Source organism: Phascolarctos cinereus, unplaced genomic scaffold (genome assembly GCF_003287225.1).
Source record: "Phascolarctos cinereus isolate Bilbo 61053 unplaced genomic scaffold, phaCin_HiC Scaffold_2;HRSCAF=192, whole genome shotgun sequence".
NCBI classification, from domain to species: domain Eukaryota; kingdom Metazoa; phylum Chordata; class Mammalia; order Diprotodontia; family Phascolarctidae; genus Phascolarctos; species Phascolarctos cinereus.
Window position 1 is genome coordinate 354,384,515 of NW_027555625.1, and position 23,964 is coordinate 354,408,478.

Genomic DNA, 23,964 nt, shown 5'->3' on the forward strand with positions numbered 1-23,964 from the left:
CTCTGTACGCCTCTTCCACAGAGTAGAAGGAGGGGTAATGGATTGAACTTGTCAAGGCAGATTTTGGGTCTCTATGCAAAAAGACTTCCTACTAATCAGAGCTGTTCCCAAGTGGAATAATCTACCTCAGGCCCGCATAACCTGTGGCCTGGGAGCTGCTTGCCACCCAAAATCCTTTGGCAGGCTGCAGGCTGTGCAGGCCTAGTCTACCTTGAGAGAGGATGAGTTTCCAGCCACTAGATGTCTTCAAGCAGGGAACAGATCACTTTTTGGAGAGAAAGGTTCCTGCTTCTTTTAACCCTTTGAGGTTCTTTCCAGATCTAAATCTATAACCCTCTGACATTCCTTCCACCCCTGAGATATTATGACTCTCGAAGCCAATTAAGCTTCTTCAGGTGAAGGAAGGAGCAAGGAGGCAGCCAGTCAACCTTCACGAATTGACCAATTGACTCAGCTGCCCATTATCCCAGGTCTTCAGTCCCTTGAGGAGGCTGGAAAATGGAGTCCAACACCACCTGCCAATCATCTCCCTGATGGGAGGGAAGGTCCTTGATGGCGCAGCAGCTGGAGAGTGGGATGTGAGGGGCAGGTTCTGGGAGAAATGGGTCCCAAAGGGTTTAGAAGGCTTGTCCACATTAATGCAGATGCCAAGAAAAGGCAGAAGAGAGGGGCTGCCCTAAACATATTTAGCAAGGATTAATTTATAAGACCCCTTTCAATCCTGATGGATTGTCCTCTAGAGATGCAACACAGAAGGGATGAATATTAAAAGCCTGCTCTATGGGAATGGCACAGTGGAAAAGGGGAATCATCTAAGAGCAGCTTCATCTCAGGCTTCACAACTTTTCCTAGAGCTAACTCTGCTTCTTTGGGCCCCACAGGAAATGGACCAATCCCCAGATAGCTCCTACACATCTCTCACTCCCTTGCAGGGTTTCCTTTGTGCCCAAGCCCCTCGGAGACTCTGCTGTCTGAACTCTTTCTCTCCCTTCTTTTCATTTCTTTATCCCACTGTCATTTCTCTCTTCACTCCCATTCATTCTATTCTGTCCCTCAGTCATCTTTCTCCCCTCTTTTAATTTTCCTCTCCTATTCTCTCTCCTCTCATCTTCTTCCTTATTTTTCCCCTCTCTTCTCTCTCATCTTTCTCCTCCAACCCCACTTTCTTTTCCTCTCTCCTTTCTCATCTGTTTCATCTTGCTCATACATGTCTCCTCACTCTCTCCTTTATCTTGCCCTCCTGTGTCTCATCTTTCCCTCACCCTAATTCTCTTCCCAGTTAGACAGGTTTTGCAGGGACTATCTAAGCCTAGGTCCAGGGCCATCTTCTCCTCAGTGAAGAATGTCATTCTGGGAGTGCCCTGGGCGGGAGGGTGAGACAACAGGTGGGTGAGGTTGCATTAAAGTCAGAAGGGGAAGGTGCTGGGCAGGTCTATTCCGGGAAACCATCCTCCCACCCACCATTTTCTCTCTGAAGTTGCTGCCTTCTCTACCTGAAAAAAAAAAAACCTCTGAAAGCGGGGGCAACAAAAGGAGGGGAAGTTTATTTTCCTACAGGTTGGGAAAGAGACAGGGACCTTTCTATCCACTGGGAAAAGTATTGGATTGAGTCTGAGTACCTGGGGTAATTCACACAGCTTTGCTACTTCCTACCTTTGTTACTTTGGGCATCTCCCTTCCAATATCTGGCTTTTAGCTCCCTCATCTGTAAATGAAGGGGTTTAAGGAGATGAGATCTAAAGTTCCCATAGGTTTGAGAGCCAATGATTGTGCAAGCTTCCAGACAAGAAGAGTTCTTTTTGATTCTTGACTCTACCTTGTTGTATGACATCCCAACAAATCATCCTGCTCTCTTTGAACTTCTATGACCCTACAAATTTGAAAAGGAATAGTGAGGAGGGCCCTGGATGAGAGGCAAGGTCTAGTCCAGGGGTGGGGCACACGCGGCCTGAAGGCCACGGGGGCCCTCTAGGTCCTCAGGTGCAGCCCTTTGACTGAATCCAAACTTCAGGATCTAGAGGGCCACATGTAGCCTTGAGGCCACAGGTTCTCCATCCCTCATCTAGTCCCAGTGCTATCACCTTTTCTGGTCCAATAGAAAGACTCTTGGATGTTAGGTCAGAGGACCTGAGTTCCAGTGCTGTCTTTGCTACCTATTACTTTACTTTAGAGGCCATAGTTTCCTTATCTGGAAAATGAAGGAAGGAAGGATTTATTAAGGACCTATTATGTGCCAGAGACTGTGCTAAGCACTTTATAATTATCACCTCATTTAATCCTGATAATGACACTGGGAGGTAGGTACTAACATTATCCCTATATCACAGTTGAGGAAACTGAGATATATAGAGTATATATAGATATAAATATAGATATAGATATATAAATATACATATACGTTAATGACTTGCTCTGGTCACACTAACAAGTATCTGAGGCTGGATTTGAACTCAGATTTTTCTGACTCTAGGCCCAGCACTATATCCACTGTACTACCTAGCTTCAAGTGAGGGGGTTGGATTAGATGACTTTTAAAGTACCTTCTAATTGAGAGGATGCCCATCAATTGGGGAATGGCTGAGCAAGTTGTGGTATGTGAATGTAATGGAATACTATTGTGCTATAAGAAATGATGAACAGGCTGACTTCAGAAAAACCAGGAAAGACTTGTATGGTGTGATGCTGAGTGAAATGAGCAGAACCAAGAGAACTTTGTACCCAATAACAGCCACTTTGTGGGATGACTCATAATGATAAACTGAATCCTTCTCAGCATTACAAGGATCTAAGACATCTCCAGAGGCCTTGGGATGGAAAATGCTGTCCACATCCAAAGAAAGAACTATGGAAGTCGAATCGCTATCACTTATTTTTACCTTCTGTTGAGTTTTGTTTCATCTTTCTAATGGTTCCTCCTATTGGTTTTAATTTTTACTTACAACTTCACTAATGTGAAAATATGTTTAATAGGAATGTAAATGTATAGCCTATACGAGATTGTGCACCGTCTTGGGGAGGGTGGTGGGGAGGAAGGAGGAGAAAAGTTTTCAACTCAAAGTGATTGTTGATAAATCAAAATAAACTAATAAAATTAAAAATAAATAAATAAAGTACCTTCTAGCTCTACACATATGATCCTATGATTTTTTTATTTTGGATATCTATCCAAAGCCATATAACTAATAAGTGTTATAGTCAAGATTTGAACCTCTATCCCTTGAACAAAGTCTAACATAACCCTCTTTCCACTATGGGAGGTTACGCTCTGTCCACAGCATTAACTAGGGTTAACTGTGGGGTGACGGATAACAGGCTCACACACAAGCTCTGTTTTGCTCTTCCTGGGCCATTAGGATTCAAAGCCCACTAAGGCTGAGATCTCCTCAACCACAAAGGTATTCCTAAATTCTAACACAGAAGCAGAGAACTTTGGAGTTGGAAAAAGGCCTTAAAACAGAACATAAAATAGGATGTCCTAGCTGGAAGGAGTTTCAGAACTATAAAATGTAAAACATCAAGGTTGGAGAGGGTTTTAGAACATGAATATCAGTGTCAAAAGGAGCCTCAGAATCATAATTTACAGAATTTTAGAGCTGGAGACATTCTTACATCACAAAATACAGACTTTCAGAGCCAGAAGGGACATTAGAATCTACCTCCAGAGGTGGGGAATCTGCAGCCTCGAGGCCACATGTGGCCTTCTAGGTTCTTGGGTGCAGCTTTTTGACCAAGTCTAAGTTTTACAGAACAAATGCTATTATTAAGGGGATTTATTTTGTGAAGTTTAGATGTGGCCTCAAGGCCACAGACTCCCCACTGCTGATTCTAGTACAACCCCATTTTACAGAGAGAGAAGTTCAAATTCAGAGAAGAACAGAGACTTTCTCAGTATTGACACAAGAAGTGTCAGAGCAAGGTCTGGAACCTAGGTCTCAGGACTCCCAGGCCAGGGCTCTATACTCTCTGTCTGCATCCAATGAACCATGTCTAGTATCCAAGCCCAAGAAGATGAAGGGTTCATAAGGACTTCATTTCTATGAACCTCTGAAGGACAATGGAACAGGTTGTCATATCCCTAAGAAAAGGCTTCTCTTTTTCCCAAGAGACCTCATCTTCTGCCCCTTAAATTCTCCTGAGGGAATCTGACCATCTAGAACCTGCAGCCTTAAGGCCACTTAAGGTCACAGAAGGCCACTGACTTGTTATATAAAATTTGGATTAAATCAAAAGGCCACACTTAAGGATTTAGAAAGCCACCAATTTGTTCTGTAAAATTTAGATTCCGTCAAAAGGCCGCACTTAAAGACCTAGAAGGCCACATGTGGCCTTAAGGCCATAGGTTCCCCACCCCGATCTAGAACAAACCCACCCTATGTTCCCTCTAGGAACCAAAATTGTTGTCTTGGCTAAGTTTTGGCATCACTGATGCGGGCTGGGAGTGAGGACAGCCCAGTGAATCTGGCCAGTGTCTCTTACCTGCAGAGCTCAGTCCCTGCACCCTGAAGCTCCTGAGGAGACAGATGAGCACCTGCATCCCTGAGGAGCCGGATGACATCTTTGTGCCTGTGACAAAAGACAGAACGAAACAATAATTGCTTTGTTCCCTCTCCCTAGACTGTTTAGCATGGTGTCATACAAAGAATGCTGGATTGGGGATCAGAAAAACTGATCAGCTCTGACATTTAGTATTTTTGTGACCTTGGACAAGTCACCTAATTTCTCTGGTCTTTCATTTCCTCATTGGTAAAATGGCTTGGGGTGGGGTGGGAGGCATGGATTGGAAGACCTTCCTTCCAGCTCTATATCTCTGATCCTAGGATTTTTGAAACAGATTTCCCAAGGGTTGTTTCCTAAGAGGGGAAAAACTACCTCTGCCTCAAGGCTATTTCTAGCAAGGCATCATGGAATGATGGAATCCCAGAACCCCTGGAAGGGATCTTACCCAACCCATTCCTGAGTAGGAATCCCTCTCCAGTGTCCCTGATAAAGGGTCATCCACCCAGCCCTTTAAGACAACCAGTGATAGTGAACTTTTTTCCCCTAGTAGCCCTTTCCATTAGGGACCAATTCTAGTCTTTGTACAACTTAGACTACATAGCCTCTGAGGTTCCCTCCAATGCTGAAATTCTGTGAATATATTTTTTTTCCTTCTGAGTCTGACTTCTTGGCAACTTCTCCTAATTGTTTCTAGGCCTGTCTTTTGGGGCCAAGCAAAACAAATCTAATCTTTCTACCTTGTTGTAACATTTCAATTACTTGAAGACAAAGATATCACCTCACACCTATCAGATTAGATAACATAACAGAAAAGGAAAATGACAGATGCTGGAGGAGACTTGGCAAAACAGGTACACTAACGTGCTGTTTGTGAAGTCATGAAATGGCCCAACAATTCTGGAGAACAATTTGGAACTATGCCCAAAGAGCTATAAAACCGTGCATGCCCTTTGACCCAGCTACACCACTACTAGGTCTGTATCCCAAAGAAATTTAAGAAAAAGGACCTATATGCACAAAAATATTTATAGCATCTCTTTTTGTGGTGGTAAAGAACTGGAAATAGAGGAGATGCCCATCAGTTGGGGCACTGGCTGATGTGATGGAACGCTATTATGCTATAAGAAATGATGAGGGGGATGGGTTCAGAAAAACCTGGACTTATATAAAATGATGCAAAGTGAAACGAAACCAGGAGACCATTGTATATTGTAACTACAATATGCTAACAATAACCAACTGTGAAAGATTTAGCCACTCTGATCAAGATGATGATCCATGACAATTCCAAAGGACTCACATGAAAAATGCTATCCACGTCCAAAGAGAAAACATGGCTAATATGGAAATATTAAATCATACACTTCATATGTATAATTGATATCATATCGCTTGCCTTCTCAGTAGGTAGGGGAGGACTAGAAAAGGGGGAGAATTTGGAACTCCAAATTTTTACTTTTAATTTTTAAAATGAATGTTAAAAAAAAAAACAAGTACACACACCACCACAACCACTACCCCACCAAATACCTGAAGACAGTCATATCATATTCACTCTAAATTCTCTCTTACCTAGGTTTTCATCATCCCTGGTTCCTTCAGCCAATCCTCATACATCATGATCTCCAGTTTCTTCACAATACTGTTCACACTCCTCAGGACACTCTTTAGCTGATCAGTGGCCCTGTGCAGGACTAAGTAGGAGCTGATGAGGGCAAGGGACTGTCTCCTACCTCAGAACTTTTAGGAGCCCAACTGGTGAGAGTACCCTGGTTGTGGTTCCTAAAAGCCTATGCTGAAAGCATGGCAATGCAGCTTTTTGGGTTAACCAAAGTCACATTGCTTCCAAAGTGACAGTTCCAGTTTGATAATGTCCTTTCTAAAATATGGCAATCGTGATTTATTCAGTGGAAGGAACCTTGGATTTGGAATAAGAAGGTCCTGTATTCAAATCCCAGCTGTACTACTTACTAGCTATGTGGCCTTGTGCAAATCATTTCATCTCTCTGGTCTTAGTTTCCTAATCTGTAAACCCAAGAGTTTAGACCAGATGACCTCTGGAGTTCCTTCCAGTTCTAAATCTGTACCACTATGATCACTAGTTGGACTCTTCTTGTCCCTTCAGAGGGCCTAGCATCTTCCTAAGGAATAGCTTCATTGCTAATAATCTTGGGTTATTACACTTATTTACTAATCTGTTCATTGCTGTGCAAGTATACCAGAGACCACCTAGGCAGAAGGAGGAAAGAGATGAAAGGTTTAGGAAGTAGACCACAAGTCTGGCATGAAGACATGATATAGAAGTGATGAGAGGTTTCAATCATCCAGCCTTTGCTATAGTGCTCGCTCTCTCTCTCTCTCTCTCTCTCTCTCTCTCTCTCTCTCTCTCTCTGGAAAAATAGAGCAGCTAACGAATTCTTGCCTTGCCTTAAGTATGATTTCAGTCTTCAAATGATGGAGGAAGCAACAAGGAGAATTGCCACTATGAATTCAGTTCTAATCAATAAGGGACAACTAGTTGCTAAAGTAAGAATGTCAGAAACTTGGAAGGAAAGTGTCCACTCCTTGGAATTTGTGATAGAAAAGAAGGAAAACTAGGTACTCTGGTGTTTTTGATAACATATTTCAAAAGACACAAAAAGGCACAAAGGCAAATTTGTATGGCCTAAAATGATGCAGGGAAACACATCCTTTAAAGGGATGGCTGGCTTTCAAGAATAATATTCTTACTAGTTCTCCAATTACAGAAGCAATTCCAATAAGGAAGAATACAGTAAACTCTCTAAAGTAACTGATGTAGATGCACAGGGCTAGATTTTTTTTATAACTTTTAAACTTATAAATCAATAAACATAAATGAAGATCCTGCTAACTGATTTCTTCCTGTTCACAAGAAGAAAACAAAGCACTGCAACCACATTGCTTAAAATAAATTGCATAAGCAAATGGGTTCTAAAAAACATCCAATTAAAAACCCCTAATTAAACACCAAAATAAAAATCTTGAAAATTAAAGTGAGACTAATAAAACTGAAAGTTTTAAAAAACCATTTAACAATAAAACCAGTAACTGTTCTTTTTAAGGAAAACAAAAACAAAAAAGTAGATAAATCATTGGCTAAATTTGAATTTAAAAAGAAGAAAACCAAATTACCTATATCAAAAATGAAAAAGATGAATTCATAACCAATGAAAATGAAATAAAAGCAATTATTAGGAGCTATTTTGCCCAACTATATGCCAACAACACTGACAATGTAAATTAAATGGATGAATATTTATAGAAGTAAATGGGTTGCTGAGTGTGGTAGCTGGTAGTTTCTTCTACCAGGGAGTCTTAGGCAGAGGATCTCTTGAGCTCAGGGAGTTCTGGACCACAGTGGGATAAACCTATCAAGTGTCTGAACTAAGCCTGGCACCAATATGCTGAGTCTGCAGGAGCAAGAAGGCCACTAAGCTACCTAAGAAGATGTGAACTGGCCCATGTTGGAAGAACAACTGATCGAAACTCCCATGCTGATGAGTAGTTGGATTGAGAATATGAATAGCTACTGTACTTCCAGCCAGCATGAGATAGAAAGACCCAGCCCTCTCCCCACTCCCCAAATAAATGAATGAATGAATGGATAAATAAAAAATTAGGTGGATGAATAAATAATCTGGCAAACTAGTAAATGTGTTTAGAAAGTAATTTAAAGCCTATAGCTAACTGAGAAAACATAGCATCTGAATGATATTATACACTGGTCTTTAGCCAAAATATAAGGCAAATTTTGATCCCTTTGTTTTAGCATAAATATGGGATATTTGTGTCATATCATTTTTATTTTTAAAACTTCTCTTTTCTATGTTAAAACTTTTGTAATTTCTAAGCACAAGAATTTAACATTTGACGTAAAACTGACAATCAGGAAATCGACCAACTGTATATTTAAAACACATGTCTGGAAAATGGAAGCAAGGACAGGTAAACAGAGAGATGAACACAAAAGTGTGGTGTCATCCTGGAGGACCTGTTAGAAGCACTAAAGCTCCCAATGAGATAAGGCTGTCATAAATACTTAAGACAATAAAGAGTTATCTTGGGGGGAAGAGAAAGATGGAGATAGGACTGCTACTCAGAGTGGACAGGATGATGAGAATGGATAAGAGCCAATAGGAATAGATGATGTCAGAAAACAAACTTGACAACAACACAGAGCAACTCAAAGGACATGTTCAGAAAATGACTGAATTATTGAAAAGTCCCAGAAAACATGCATATTCAAGTGATAGACCAGAGGATAGGTCAAAAAAAAAATCATGGCAACCTCCGCATTATTGACATTTCAGGAAGCTTAGAAAAATGAAATAGTCTAAGCACTCAGTTTCAGGAAATTACTTGAGAAAACTTTTCATAATTAATTAGAATAAACAACAACATAAAAATAGAATCCACAGTATCCTGACAAGAAAAAATTACTGCGTCATGCCTCCTACACATATTATAGTTTAATTCTAACACTGAAATGGTAAGTGGGAATAGAACCCACAAGTTGTAAGAATGACAGAAATGACATGCTAACAAACACCAAACGGGATTACAACATATTTCTCAAGGGAGGGAAAGGTCAAATGTCAGCTCCTTGAGGGCAGGAATTTTTCCCCCCTTTCTTTGTATCTTCAGTACTTACCACAGTTCCTGGTACATAGTAGGTGATTAATAAGTGCTTGTTAAATATAATATATGTGGCTCAGATTCTTAAGATCTGGCCCGCTTGCATTAGCCATACAAATGCTTACTTAGATTCCTTAAGAGTCTGGGCAATATAACAGATGTTCTAATAAACCTTATCTTTCAGCCAAAGACAGGCTTGGGTGGAATGCTTTGGTACAGGACCTGCCTGTTGTGATTTTGGGATCCCTGCACCCCTAACCTCTAAAACTTAACATTTTGGTGGCCCGTACGGGGAAGCTGCCTACCCCAAGTTCTTCTCCAGCCAAGACTGGAAGATATGTAAGCCTCCCCCCTCCTTCTTTCTTGCCTTGCAGTAGGGGTCACTTTCCAAGAACCTAGGAAGGCTTGGAGGTGCTTTTCAGGCAGACAGTTACAAGGCTGTTTTACACTCAGCCTGATGCTCTCAGGCTCTAGGTCCACAGCATAGAGGATAAGGAGAGGCACCCTATCCAGAAGGGTATGCCCAATTTTGTCAATTCTCTCAGCATTAGGGAATTGGGAAAATTGCAAGTGCTTTTTGGTTCCCTGAGGCTTACTTACTCTACCTTCCCTCTACATCCCTAACTCCTCCTTTGTGGATGTTACAGGGAAAAGTTAGAACACCTAAAAACATCTTAGCATATTCTGGTGATCATTAAGGAGTTTTGAAACACCTTCGTAACAACCCTGGTCACTCCCTTTTCTTGAGTCAAGAGGGTATTTGTTAATCCCTCTCATAGAAGAAGAGAGTTTCACCCCCTACCCCCAGGTCTGAATTCACCCTCTTCAGCATGGGCCCCACTGGAAATGCCTTGGGCCCTGGCGTAACCAATCACCCAGTTTCAGCACATCCTGCTCAAGATAAAGAAGTTAGCCTCCAAACTTGGGTAAGCACACTCTTTCAAACTTGTAGTTTTAGCATAGACCCAAATCTCACACCATATACCAAAATAAAGTCAAAATGGGTCCATGACTTAGACATAAAGGCTGATACCATAAGTAAACTGGGAGAACAAGGAATAGTTTACCTATCAGATCAATGGAGAACAGAAGAATTCGTGACCAAACAGGAGAGAGAGAACATTATGAAAAGCAAAATGGATAAGTTTGATTACATTAAATTGAAAAGTTTTTGTACAAAGCCAATGCAACTAAGATTAGAAAAGAAGGTAGAAAATTGGGAAAGAATTTTTACAACCAGTCTCTCTGATAAAGGCCTCATTTCTAAAATATAGAGAGAATTAAGACAAATTTATAAGAACACAAGACATTCCCCAATTGATGAATGGTCAAAGGATATGAACAGACAGTTCTCAGATGAAGAAATTAAAGCCATCTATAGTCATATGAAAAAGTGCTCTAAATCGTTATTGATTAGAGAAATGCAAATCAAAACAACTGAAGTACCACATCACACCTATCAGATTGGCCAACATGACAAAACAGGAAAAGGATAAATGTTGGAGAGGATGTGGGAAAATTGGAATGCTAATACATTGTTGGTGGAGTTGTGAAATGATCCAACCATTTTGGAGAACAATTTGGAACTATGCCCAAAGGGCTACAAAAATGTGCATCCCCTTTGATCCAGCAACAGCACTTCTAGGGCTATATCCCAAAGAGATCAAACAAATGGGAAAAGGACCCACATGTACAAAAATATTCATAGCAGCTCTTTTTGTGGTGGCAAAGAATTGGAAATTGAGAGGATGCCCATCAATTGGGGAATGGCTGAGCAAGTTGTGGTATATGAATGTAATGGAATACTATTGTGCTATAAGAAATGATGAACAGGCTGACTTCAGAAAAACCTGGAAAGACTTATATGGTCTGATGCTGAGTGAAGTGAGCAGAACCAAGAGGACTTTGTACACAATAACAGCCACATTATGTGATGACTAATATTGTTAAACTGAACCCTTCTCAGCATTACGAGGATCTAAGACATCTCCAGAGGCCTCGGGATGGAAAATGCTGTCCACATCCAAAGAAAGAACTATGGAAGTCGAATTGCTATCACTTATTTTTACCTTCTGTTGAGTTTTGTTTCCTCTTTCTGATGGTTCCTCCTATTGGTTTTAATTTTTACTTACAACTTCACTAATGTGAAAATATGTTTAATGGGTATATACATGTAAAGCTTATATCAGATTGTGTGCCGTCTGGGGGAGGGTGGGGGGAGGAAGGGGAGAAAAATTTTCAACTCAAAAGCATATGGAAGTGATTGTTGATAAATCAAAATAAATTAATAAAATTTTAAAAAAAGAACTCAGCACAATATTTCATATGTGGACTGAGTTATGCTGAGTAGAATGTAAGGTCCTTGACTTTTTCTCCTTATATCTCTAGCACGTAATACAGTGTTTAACACACTAACAAAACATCTAATAAATGTTTTTGAACAAAAAAATACATCTAGTTCTTCAAAAAAAAAAAAGAAAAGGAAAGAAAAAGAAAAAAACAAACTTGTAGTTTTAACTGTTAATGATGACACGTTGATTCTCTGGATAAAGTAATTTGGAAATGCATTTAACAAAATTGAACCCACCTGATTGGTAATGGTAAAAGTAATGTTTCAAGTTTCAAACTGGTGAACTTTTTCTATCCGTTACATCAAACAACTTTTCATAATTTGGTTACAACTAAAACAGCCTGGCTATTGTTTTAATGTGTAAACTTGCCAAAAAGTTTGTTTGGGTTTTATCTTGCTGAGAATTTGCAAGCATATAGAAATAATCTCTAATGTTTGGCTTTTTACACCAGGACAAATTTAAATTTGAGAAATAAATCCTGGGAAAGTTCTTCCTAAGCTGTGATTAGTGAAACTTGCTGTTGGAGGTAAAAGCTCATGGGATTTTATTTTGAGTTGTCTGATGGCTCATAATCCATCGATAATCAATGATTCACCATCTGAGCCCTAAATCTAGTCCCCGCTTTATCCTTTTATAGCAAATTTCTATAATCAGAGCAAGTGGTCAGTAAAAGATCAATGCAAGTATGTGAGATCTTGCTGTTTTGACCTGAATGTGGAGTCATTCAATACCCCCAAACAACTGAAATTAAATCAGAAATATCTTCAGTTTGGTTTAGGGAGAATTCAGTGATAATTGAAGCGAAAGGCAGTCTCAGGCAAATTCATTTGTATAACTGTTGAACCCAGGGGTAGAAAACTTCTACCTGTGAAAGTATTAGCTAAACTTTAGAAAAAGTAACAAGATAAATTAATCCTGCAGGTCAAATGTGAATTATTTTAATAGGGCTCGTACACTTTTACTTCTCCCTACATCTGGTCTCTGCAGTCTTTTCTGTCAGATTTGTGTCTTCCACACTACAGACCATTCACCTACAGCTGGTAGCAAACAGCAGGTACCAGCCAATGTTCCCCCATCACCCCCTGGATGCAGCCTGTGCTTGGTTTCAGTCAACCTCTTTGGGAACCCCTAAGAGGTAAGGACAGCTTTTTGCCCCCTGCCAACAGCAAGCAGTTTCAGAAGACAAGACCTTCATCCCTTACCCTAAAAGATTTGAGTCTCATTTGTTTGAGGGAAGAATGATGGGGATGGGGGTCAGCTAGGGGGTGCAGTGGATAGAGCACCGGCCCTGAAGTCAGGAGGACCTGAGTTCAAATCTGGCCTCAGACACATAACACTTACTAGCTGTGTGACCCTGGGCAAGTCACTTAACCCCACTGCCTAGCTAAAAAAAAAAAAAAGAATGATGGGGATGGGATCTGAACTCCTAAAAGGAAAAACCCTGGACTTTCCCACCTGGCCAAATCTCAAGCATTCACCTGAGGTTATAATCCTATCAACTGGCCTTTCATTGTCCATAAGCCCAACTCTCCCAATTCTGTTCTGTTACCTCACAATTACCCCTGGCCACTTCCCACCCTTAATCCTATCTAGACTCCATTCTCCCTTGGCCACCTGGTCTAGGTCCCTGGTCTTTGGTTCATCCCATCTTACTGGCCACTCTCATCCCCATCCTCCTTAGACCCCTCCTCCTGTCACCCCAAACTACTTGGCCACTCCGAGATCCCTCCCACAGTCTTTCTATATATAAGGTCCATATTGTCTCCATTAACGTGCTCAGATTCTTAAACTCTAGCCAACATGATGGACGGTCTAATAAACTTTGTCTTTGGCTGAAAAAAAAAATAAATATAATATATGTAAAACTAAGAAGCATGAACTATGAATACAAAATGATCTAACCAGCAAAACTCAAGATATTGTATAAAGTCAAGAGAATGTTAAGAAGTGTTTAGACTTTTCAGAAACACAAGTACTTCATGGAAATCTTTGAATAAACACTAAATCTCTAAATCACATAGATAACTATGGTCTATTTCCTTTGCTCAGCAATTAAAGTTTCTCAATTTGATTGAATGCAACAAACATTTATTAATGTAATGAATATTAAGTAATAGGCACTGGGGATACAACTGACAAAAATAAAACAATTCTTGCCTTCAGGGGATTTATAATCAATTGGAAACAGGCAACACATATCCAGGTAAGTATAATAGGAGATACTTTAAAAAGAGGAAGTTTACTAATATCTGGAAAGGTTAGAAAAGGCTTCTTAGAAGGAATTATACTTAACCTGAGCCTTGAAGTAAAAGAAGGATACCAAGAGGCAGAAATCAAGACAGATCAAATTTCAAATATAAGGGATGGGATGACTTGAGGAAAAGTACGAAACTGAAAGACAGCATATTAAATTTGGAAAACAGTTAATGTTCCATATAAAAGGGAGTGATATCAAATAAGACTGGAAAGATAGGTGTTGGAATTTTGGCAAATCCCTTGCCCTGACATTGAATGTAAGGCTCCAACCTCCTTTTCCAGTCTGATCACCTGATTTGTGACTCCTGCTATAAAACCATATCCTCTAATCAAACTGAACTTGAGTGACTCCAAAGCATATCTAGGGCTCCAGTCACTATAGCTTAGTTTGCCTTAGCTCTCCTTAGCTCCTAGAAATGCGTTTTCTCTATTTCTACCTGTCAAAGGTTGTCTGCTCTTCAGAGACTATGTACCATCCCCTCCATCAAGCCCCTTCAGCTGAACCTATCTCCTCTCTCTCCTCACATTTTTTTTATCCCTCTGATCAGGAGACAGTGAGATGGCACAGTAAAAAGAAGGTGGCGTCTAGAGTCAGGAAGATCTGCGTTTAAATCTGTCTTTAGACACTTACTAGTTGTGTGACCCTGGACAAGTTGCTTAATTTTTATCTGCCTCAGTTTTCTCATGTGTAAAATGGAGATAATAATACCTCCTTTGCAGGGTTTTCATCTCATCTGAAATGAGATAACATTTGTAAAGTGTTTTGCAAATCTTGAAGTGCTACATAAATTATTACTGCTATCATCATTAACAGATTGTGGTTTTATGGAGGGCAGGGACCCATCATACTCATCTCTGACTCTGCAGCAACTGAGCCCAATATCAGGAATTATTGAATAAAGAAAAGGCAGAATGCAGGAAAGGAAGACATCATGTTAAAGTGGGAAAAAAGGGAGGGCTAGGTGTCTCAGTGGATAGAGCACCGGCCTTGGAGTCAGGAGGACCGGAGTTCAAATCCGGCCTCGGACACTTGACACTTACTAGCTGTGACCCTAGGCAAGTCACTTAAACCCATTGCCTAGCAAAAGAAAAAAAATAAGGTAGGAAAAAATAATGCACTGAGAACAAGAGCTGAGTTTGAATCTCAGTTTTGCAGACAAGTTAATTCATTCTTCTGAGCCTCAGTTTCCTTATCTGTAAAATGAAGATAATGAACTTTGTACTACTGACTTCAAGGGGGTATTATTAAGGCTCGAATGAAATATAGGTGTACATATACATATATGTGCATATTAAGTACATATATATATATACATATATATATATATATAAACACATCTCCAGGTTTTCAGGACATCATTCTCTCCTGCTTCTCTTCCTACTTATCTGACGTCTCCTTCTCAGGCTCCTTTGCTGGATCCCCCTCCAGATCAAGCCCTCTAACCACAGGTGTCCCTAAGGGTTCTGTCCTGGGCCCTATTCTCTTCTCCTTTGGGATCACATCAACTTCCATGAATTTATTGCCATCTCTATGCTGATGATTCTCAGATCTTCCTATCTTGCCCCAGTCTCTTTGCTGACCTCTAATCTCACATCTCCAACTGCCTTCAGATATGTCTAATTTGACAGTAGACCTCTTAAACTCAATACGTCCAAAACAGAATTCTTTCTTTCTTCCTAAACCCTCCCCATTCCTTCCTACCTTCCTTATTACTGTATAGGGCAGAAAAATGCTCCCAGTCCCTCAGGCTTGCAACCTAGGAATCACTCTGGATTCCTTACTATCTCTCATCCCCTTTCCCCCATATTCAACATGGTGCCAAGGCCTGCTGATTTCACTTTTGCAACATCTCTTGAATGTACCCCCTTTTTCTCCTCTGACACTACTACCACTCTAGTGCAAGCCTTCATCATCTCATGACTAGATTATTACAATAGCCTGCTGGTGGGTCTGCCTGTCCCCAGCCTCTCCCCACTCCAAACCATCCTCCATTAAGCCACCAAAAGCACAGCTCTGATCATGTCACTCCCTGCTCAATAAACTTGCTCCCTATTGCCTCTAGGATCAAATACAAAATGTTCTGTTTGGCATTCAAAGCCCTTTATAATCTAGCCCTCTTATACCATACTTCTTATTCTTTATTCCCTGGCACATATTCTTCAAACCAGTAACATTAACCTCTTGGCTGTTCCACAAGTAAGACATTCCATCTCTGGCTCTCCTTCACACGTAGAACACATTCCCTACTGCACCCCCACCTCCAGCTTCCTTTAAGTCCCATCTAAAATCCCACTTTCCACAGAAAGTCTTCCCTAATAATTCCTCTTTCAATTATTTCCTATTTATGTTGTACGTAGCTTCCTGTACATATTTGTTTTCATGTTGTCTCCTCCATTAGATTGTAAGTTCTTTGAGGGCAGACATCGTCTTTTGCCTCTTTTTGTATCCCCAATACCTAGCATAGTGCCTGGAACATAGTAGGCATTTGACTAACGTGTATGTGAGTGTGTAAAAGAAAGTTTTATACACACACACACACACACACATAATGGATATATGTATGTTTGTATGGATGGATATATATATATGCATGTATGTATGTATGTATGTATACACACATATAAAATCTACATATATCTTTCCACTTAAACCCTCATCCTTCCTATACCATCTTCCCAGTATATATAGATGTGTATATACACACATATAAACATACATGTACATATAAACATACATATTGTACATGTCATATATACCTATACAGTATGTATGTGTATATATGTGTGTAGGTAAATAAAAAGATATAACTATATATATATATATATATATATATATATATATACACATAGATATTAACACACACACACACACACACACACACACACACACACACATACACATCTTGAGAAATATCAGCTTTTCTCATTACTCTTTTTATACCTTCTGGAGACCTGCTAGTTTAGTTATTCAAAAAGGGTCAGGCCCCTGCCTGCCTTCCTGCCTGCCTGCTGGGACCTGAGTTTTAAGTTAAACTGGTTAGGATGTTACTGGGAAGATAGGGCCTCCTCTTCTATGGGGGAAAAGGAAGAAAAGGCTGGGGAGCCAGTAGCAGGGCAGGGTAGGGCAGGGCGGGACAGGACAATTCCTGTCCCCCTCCCCATATGTTTGTTCTATCATCTAAAATACGTCTCAAAGACTCTCCCTCCTTTTGGCTTCCCTCCCCCCACCCCTACTCCAGCCAGAAAATCAGCTTCTGCACCTTTAGCCCAGGCCTAGTTGGGTGGGGAAAACTCACAGAGCCTGCTCTCTGAAGCCTGCAGAAGACACAGCCCAAGCAGAAAAGGAGGGGTAAGCACCAGGGCGTGGAATCAGGAGGCCTGGATTTTAGTCATTGTTTAGGCTACATGACCTTGGACAACCCTCTTGGGACTTCAATTCTGACAAATGAGGGGATTGGTCAGCTCACACCTTCTATTCCATGACATGGTCCTTTTCTCCCAAGGAGTTCACAGCCAGGCTTGGAACATCAGAGTACTATACTGTAGCAGGATCAGAGAATTTAAGAGTTGGCAGAAGTCTGAGTCCACTGCCATCATTAGACAGAAGAGGAAACTGAGGCCCAGAAGGAAAAGCAGCTTGCCCAAGGTCATACTTAGCATGATAAGGTCACTACGGCAGGACAATTAGGTTGCCTTTGAGGAAGAATTCTCAGGCCACAGGGAAAAGTGAAAGCTGTCCAACTCTGCTTTCCCTCTGTACTTCTGTTGGCCTCACTCTGTAGAGAGGAATATGCCAGGAATAAGTCTAATGCTTTGAAAGGCTTTCTGAATTCCCACAGACTACCTTGGCCAGTATGAGACCTTGAAAAGGGTTAAAGCAGCTTTTCCAACAGGATGGTCCCCTCACACCTGGAAATAGCCAAAGGAGGGAGAATCTGACTGATGACCTCATTGTTCATGCCCATACTTTCCCTGGCAGGGAGTGGCAAGAATTACTGGGCCTACAATTCTGATGGCCTAGAGATGGTGGTTCTGAGAAGATGAAGCCCCAAGAGATTGAATGACTTGTCTCATTTCGGATAGCCAGTGAGTGGTAGAGCCTGGCTTTTCTGAAACCTAGCCTGGTGTTCCAGTCATCACATTATTTGGCACGTGAAGCATATAGGACCCCAACCTCCCAGCTTCCAGGAATCATCTTTGACTCTTCTCTTGCTCAATCCTCATATCTGATCAGTAACTAAGTCGCTGCTATTCTACCTGGTGGGATCTCTAGAATCTATTCCCTCCTCTCTGTTCACTCTGCCCTGGTCCTAGTTCAGGTACTCACCACCTTTTTCCTGGATCACAGTAAGAGCCTCCTAACTTGTCTCTAGATTTGCCTCTGGTTTTTCCCGTTCTTATTCATGATTCATGAATCTGCCAAAGCAATCTTCCTTGTGCACACCACATCACTCTCCTCCTGGAATGCCTTTGGGAGTTCCCCGTGGCCTATAGCATAAAATCCCAGCTCCAAAGTGGGGCACTCAAGGCCCTCCACAATATAGCTCCCACCTACATTTCTAGCCACACCACTCCCTTTGAGGTATTCTACACACCACAAAAACAAGATAAGTTGCTCTGTAATCCCGTCCTATATTCTCCTGCCTCCTGCATTCATGAAAGCTGTCCTGTCCTCCATGCCTGAGACATACTCTTTCTCATCCCTGCCTATAGAAATTCTGGTTTTCCCTTCAAGGCCCAACTCCTCCAAGAAAGTCTTCCCTAATCATTCTAACTGAAAGTAATTTTCCTCATCTCAAATGTTTGTTAGAATACTTTGACTTTATCACATTCTATACCTTGTATCACATTTATTCGTGCATATGTCATATCCTCCATGGAGACTATAATGTTTGAAGGCAAGAATTAGTCTAAGGAAGAGAATGAAAACAATCTATTCCTGTGGGAGGAAACACAGTCCTATACCGGGGGAGTCCCTAGTTTGAGAGGCAGACATGACCCTGTCCTAAGGTTACTCTCAGTCCAAGGAGAAGGTTTGGTCTCTGCCCTTAAGGAAGCCCTGTTGTGAAAAGGAGACACGCATGGCTCCTGACTTCTGGGAACCCTCAGGATTTGGGGGGAACCCCATGGTCTAGCTGAGCTTTCAGGAAACAAAGACATCCAGACCCACACGTATCACCAGCTGTTTCAGGCTTTGAAGAGAGAAGGAAAAAAAGGAAAGGAGAGTAGTGGAGGAAGGAAGGAAAGTAGTGGAGGAGAGTTAAATGGGAGGGAAGAAGTTTCCTTTTCCCTGAATGAAACATTTATAATCAAGATCCAAGCCACTCTAAAAATGGTGCTCCTTGACAACCCCACCTCCAGACCAGGATGGGACCAACCACAGGGGTCTAAGTTCAGTGGGACCTCCCACCACTCAGAGATGAAGCGGTTGGGTTTAATGACTTGGGGAATTTTGTAATCCCCTAAAATATGTCGACTGCTCCCAGGGCCTGGGCCAAGCCCTTCCGTGCTATATTTGTGAGGGTGCAGTCCAAGCTGCCTCCCTCCTAGGCAGCCACTCCAGAGACGTATACACACTGAAAGAAAGAGATACCAAGACAAAGTCCCTGGCCCCTAGTCCTGCGTGGGTACAGATGCCTTGCAGGGAAGCCAGGGAAGCCCAGATAGTTCTTCTTGGTGGCTTTCATATCCTTGCTAAGGAACCAGACTCTAGCTATCAGATCGCAGACCCTACTTGACAGAGAAGAGAGTGGAGAAATGCACTTGGGCATCTTGCCCAGAGTAAGAGAAACCCATAGGTGTGTCTGGAATGTCCCCCAGCCACAGTGCCCTGGCTGGTTCACACACTAGAGTTTGAATTTCTAATTCATTTTATGATTTGCAAAGTACTCCCTTCATAGCAACCCTGTAAGGTTCAGGAATGTAGGTTCTCATCTGACAGATGAGGAGACTAAAGTTCAGAGAGAGAGGAAGTGATTGATTAGTAGATGATCACACAGGCTTGGAGCCAGGACTTAACTACTGCTCTTCCGATTCCAAATCCAGCACATTGCCCAGGTTGCTATTCAGGCCCTTCCTCCCCTGCCTCATTTCCTCTCCATCCTCTCTTTCCAAACATGTATCACTTTTTTTTTTAACACTCTCTGAAGAGGCCTGGGCAGCTTTCCAAGAGCCCATCCTCCTTCTCCAAGGCCAGGCAGAATTTCATTAGATAAAAATTGATACAATAGTCATTATTATCAAGTCCCACACTTGAGTTTTTACAAATCAATTTAACCAGTACAAGATGGGAAGAATGGATAGATTTGAATTAACGCTACCCACGATGAAGACCATCAGTACAAGGTGCCGAGAGGAAGAGATCTTGGGATATCGGGTGTTGAGGTGAGAGGCATTGCTGCCCAGCCACTTGCATATATGGCTGTCCATGCCAGGCACTCCTGCCAGGTTGTGATGGGGGCATCTGTGAGGATACCTCCAGCCATTGATACAACCTTTGTGGGTGTGGAGGTGGTACAAGCACCATCACGCTTCTGTCCCAACCCCTGATGCCCAACCCTTCAAAAGTCCAAGTTTAATAGCTTAGCTGGCACAGTGGATAGCTCTGGCCCTTGAGTCAGAAAGATTCATCTTCCTGACTTCAAATCTGGCCTCAGACACTTACTAGCTGTGTGACTCTGGGCAAGTCACTTAACCCTGTTTGCCTCAGTTTCCTCATCTGGAAAATGAGCTGCAGAAGGAAGTGGCAAACCACCCCAGTATCTTTGCCAAGAAAACCCCAAATGGGGTCACAAACAGTCAGACGTGACTGAAAAATGACTGAACGATAACAACAGACAAAGAGATAGGTAGCAATGAAGGATGATCAAGAACCCTCAATGATAGTCCTGCTTCTTTCACATCACCTACCACTCTAGGTCTTTTCTCATTTGCAAAAAAGAGGAAAAATAAAATTTCTCCACTTACTTCAAATAACTCTAGTGAGGTCCTAGTGAGGATATGGATGTAAAAACAGTCAGAAAAACTAACTCACATGGAGCTTTAAGGTTTGAATGTTATCAGCATCCTTAGGGATGCTTTATGGTTGCAAATCATGTAACAAACACCACAATCTGGGCAGATGGCCCAGAGAATAAAGGAGAAATGCTTGGGTGTGAGTAGGCTAAAGCAGATTACCAACTTGAAATTGTATACAAAAATAGCATAAAAGATATCTAGGAAATAGCTTGGAAAAGGAAGAGAGCCAAGATGGTGGAATAGGAGACAAGATGGTAGAGTAGCAGGAAGACATACAGTTCAACTTCCTCCACACTCCCAAGACCACCAAACAGATCTAAAAGGAGCTCAGACTTGTGACAAATTGAGCCTGGCAGTATTGAGTTACATTACAGTCAGAAGGGGAGGTGTAAATTAAGAATGGAGGGGCAGGAATTGGGGCCAAGATGGCAGAGAATAGCAGGTCAAAGTACAGCTAACTTCTACGCCACAACTCCTCCAAAAAGAAATGTACTAAAGTTAGTGTACTAGAAAATGTACTAAACTTCGCCCTCATCGAGAAGTGCCCCACTCCCCCAAATCACAGTGAGTCATTTTTCCAGCCCAGCTTGGCAAGGGGAGAGACAGCAGAAAGATCTATAGACACTGGGGATGGGGTCTAGCTTAGAGGAACCTAAACTTGTAAGAGGTGTAGGAACAGAAGCCAACTGGCAGCTCTGTCACTTTCAGGTTACAGTGCAGGGGACAGACTGAGGAGGAGAACTGTGCCTAGAAGTGGTGATCCACAGTGAGGAGCAAGGTCAGAAGCAAGCAGCAGCTAGGGATTGCTAAGCCCAGAAGTGGAGCAGGGTCTCAGTTCCATTCTCCAGTTCAGTCCGAAGCCTGCTGCAGAATAACCAGGGCAGGAATCCTACACTAAAGTGGGGGGGGGGGGTCCTTCAATTCTGTCACTCCTTCCAGCTGGCTAATAGTGACCGAGTCTACCAGCATTCTACTGGGGGAAATCAGGCAAGTCTACAAGAGTATTATGAGGAATTAGCAGAACTCAGACCAAGGAGGCAAATATTTGATTTTGCCTTGAATCAGGACATTGTGAGAGCACTGAACAGCTTTCTTATAAGTTCCCAGCCTGAGCTGTCTCTGAGATCCTGGAAAAAATTACTACTCGAAGACCTAAGAAAGCAGTGACCAATCCAAACATTCTCTCCATAAGTGCACAGAGGACAGTTATAAAATAAAGTCCAAGGCAAGGAAGTAGGCTAGAAGAAAGAGTAAACAAACAAAAAAGAATTCTACTATAAAAAAAAAGCTTTCATGATGAAAGAGATGTTCAAGACAGGAACCTAGAAGAAGAAAATTACTCCAAAACATCTACAAGTAAAACTTCAAAGAAAAACACAGCATGAACCTAAGTTCAGCTACAATTCCTGGAAGAGATGATAAAAGAGTTTGTTTATTTTAAGAACTAAAAACAATTTTACAAATGAAATGAGAGTGATAGAGGAAACAATCAGAAAAGAAATGAGTGGGGGGGGCAGTAATTGGAACATAACTAAGTGCTACAGAATTGGGTTTAGAGAAGGAACAACTGGAAAGAGAATTAGCTTGAGAAAGCAATAGATGCCTTGAAAATTGGATTGGACCAAAAAAGAAAGCAAAATCTTAAGGAAAAACAAAGCTTGGAAACAAGTTCAACCAAAATTCCTAGAAGAGATAAAGATTTTTTTAAGGAGGTAAATTAATTGAATTTTTTTTTATAAATGAAGTAAAGTGCCAAAGGGGAAAAAAATGAAAGTTATGGAATAAAGGATTGGAAAGGAAATTAACAAGTTGACACAAAAGATACAAAACCTTACCTAAGCAACTAATTCTCTGAAAATCAGAATGGATCAAATTGAAGTTAATAACTTCATGAGACAAGAAATAGAAAAACAAGTCAAAAGGCCAAAAAAAGAAAGAAAGAAAGAAAGAAAGAAAGAAAGAAAGAAAGAAAGAAAGAAAGAAAGAAAGAAGGAAAGAAGGAAAGAAAGAAAATCTAAGGTATCTCATAGCAAAAACAACAGACCTAGAAACCAGGATAAAAAGAGAAATTTTAAGACATTGGATTACCCAAAAGGCATGACCAAAACAAAACACTACCTATTATATTTCATGGAATCATAAAAGAAAGCTGTCCAGATCTCTTAGAACCAGAGGGCAAAGTAGAAATAGAAAGAATCTACTGGTCACCTCCTAAAAGAAATCCCCAAATGAGAACTCCCAGGAACATCATAGCCAAAATCCAAAACTTTAAGATGAAAGAAAAAACACTAAAAGCAAATAGAAAAAAATTCAAGTACCAAGGAGCTACTCTCAGGATCACACATGATTTAGCAGCTATCATTACAGAGGAGCAGAGAGCTTGGAATATGATATTCCAGAAGGCTTACAGACAAAAACAATTTATCTAGAAATACTAAATATAATTCAACAAGAGAAAAAAAATGGATTTTAATGAAATAGGATTTTCAAGCATTCTTAATGAAAAGCTGTATAGAAACTTTGAAGTGTAAATACAGGAGTCAAGAGAAACACAAAAAGGTAAACATGAGGGAGCAATCATAAAGCATAAACTGTTTACACTCTAATATGTGAACTCTGAACCTTCTTGTCATCATAATTCATATAGGGAATCTAATTAGACAGTGGTGCTGGAAGTCTAACGACTTAAATTTTCCCTCCTCAATCTGCTTTCTATATCACTTATTTTCTTATATTTTTTCAATCTTTTGACTTGTTTTCATATTTCTTGTCTCATGGAGTTATTAACTTTTATTTGATCAATCTAATTTTCAGAGAGTTAGTTGCTTAGATAAGGTTTTGTACCTCTTATACCAACCTGTTAATTTCTTTTCCTATTTCTGTTATGTTTTAATGATCTTAAAAGATAATGGTAGAAGTCTATACAAATAAGAAAGAAGGTATAGGTGAAGCAGCTGATAATTGAACCATACTTTCATCTAAACTGGAGGGAAAGATACACCCATATACCCACACAACTGAGTACAGAAATACATTTCATTCAACAATGAAATGGGCCAGAAAGGGAAGAAGAGGAAATTAGAGTGAAGATATTTTAAGTAAGGGATTCATTCTAAACAAACAAAAACCCCTCTAAGGATGCACCAAAATATTTATAGCAGCTCTTTTTGAGGTGCCAAAGGATTGG

The 23,964-nt window shown here is 40.9% G+C and overlaps 1 protein-coding gene across 2 annotated transcripts in view; it reads right to left on the bottom strand.

The window, feature by feature from the left end:
- Nucleotides 1–23,964, bottom strand: part of ASPG (asparaginase) — a 133,933-nt gene that overhangs the window by 14,985 nt on the left and 94,984 nt on the right. For both annotated transcript variants that reach the window (XM_020971230.2, XM_020971229.2), the window contains exon 13: nucleotides 4,477–4,563. In XM_020971230.2, the coding sequence (XP_020826889.1) occupies nucleotides 4,477–4,563 (87 nt within the window). The remainder of the gene's footprint in view (nucleotides 1–4,476; nucleotides 4,564–23,964) is intronic.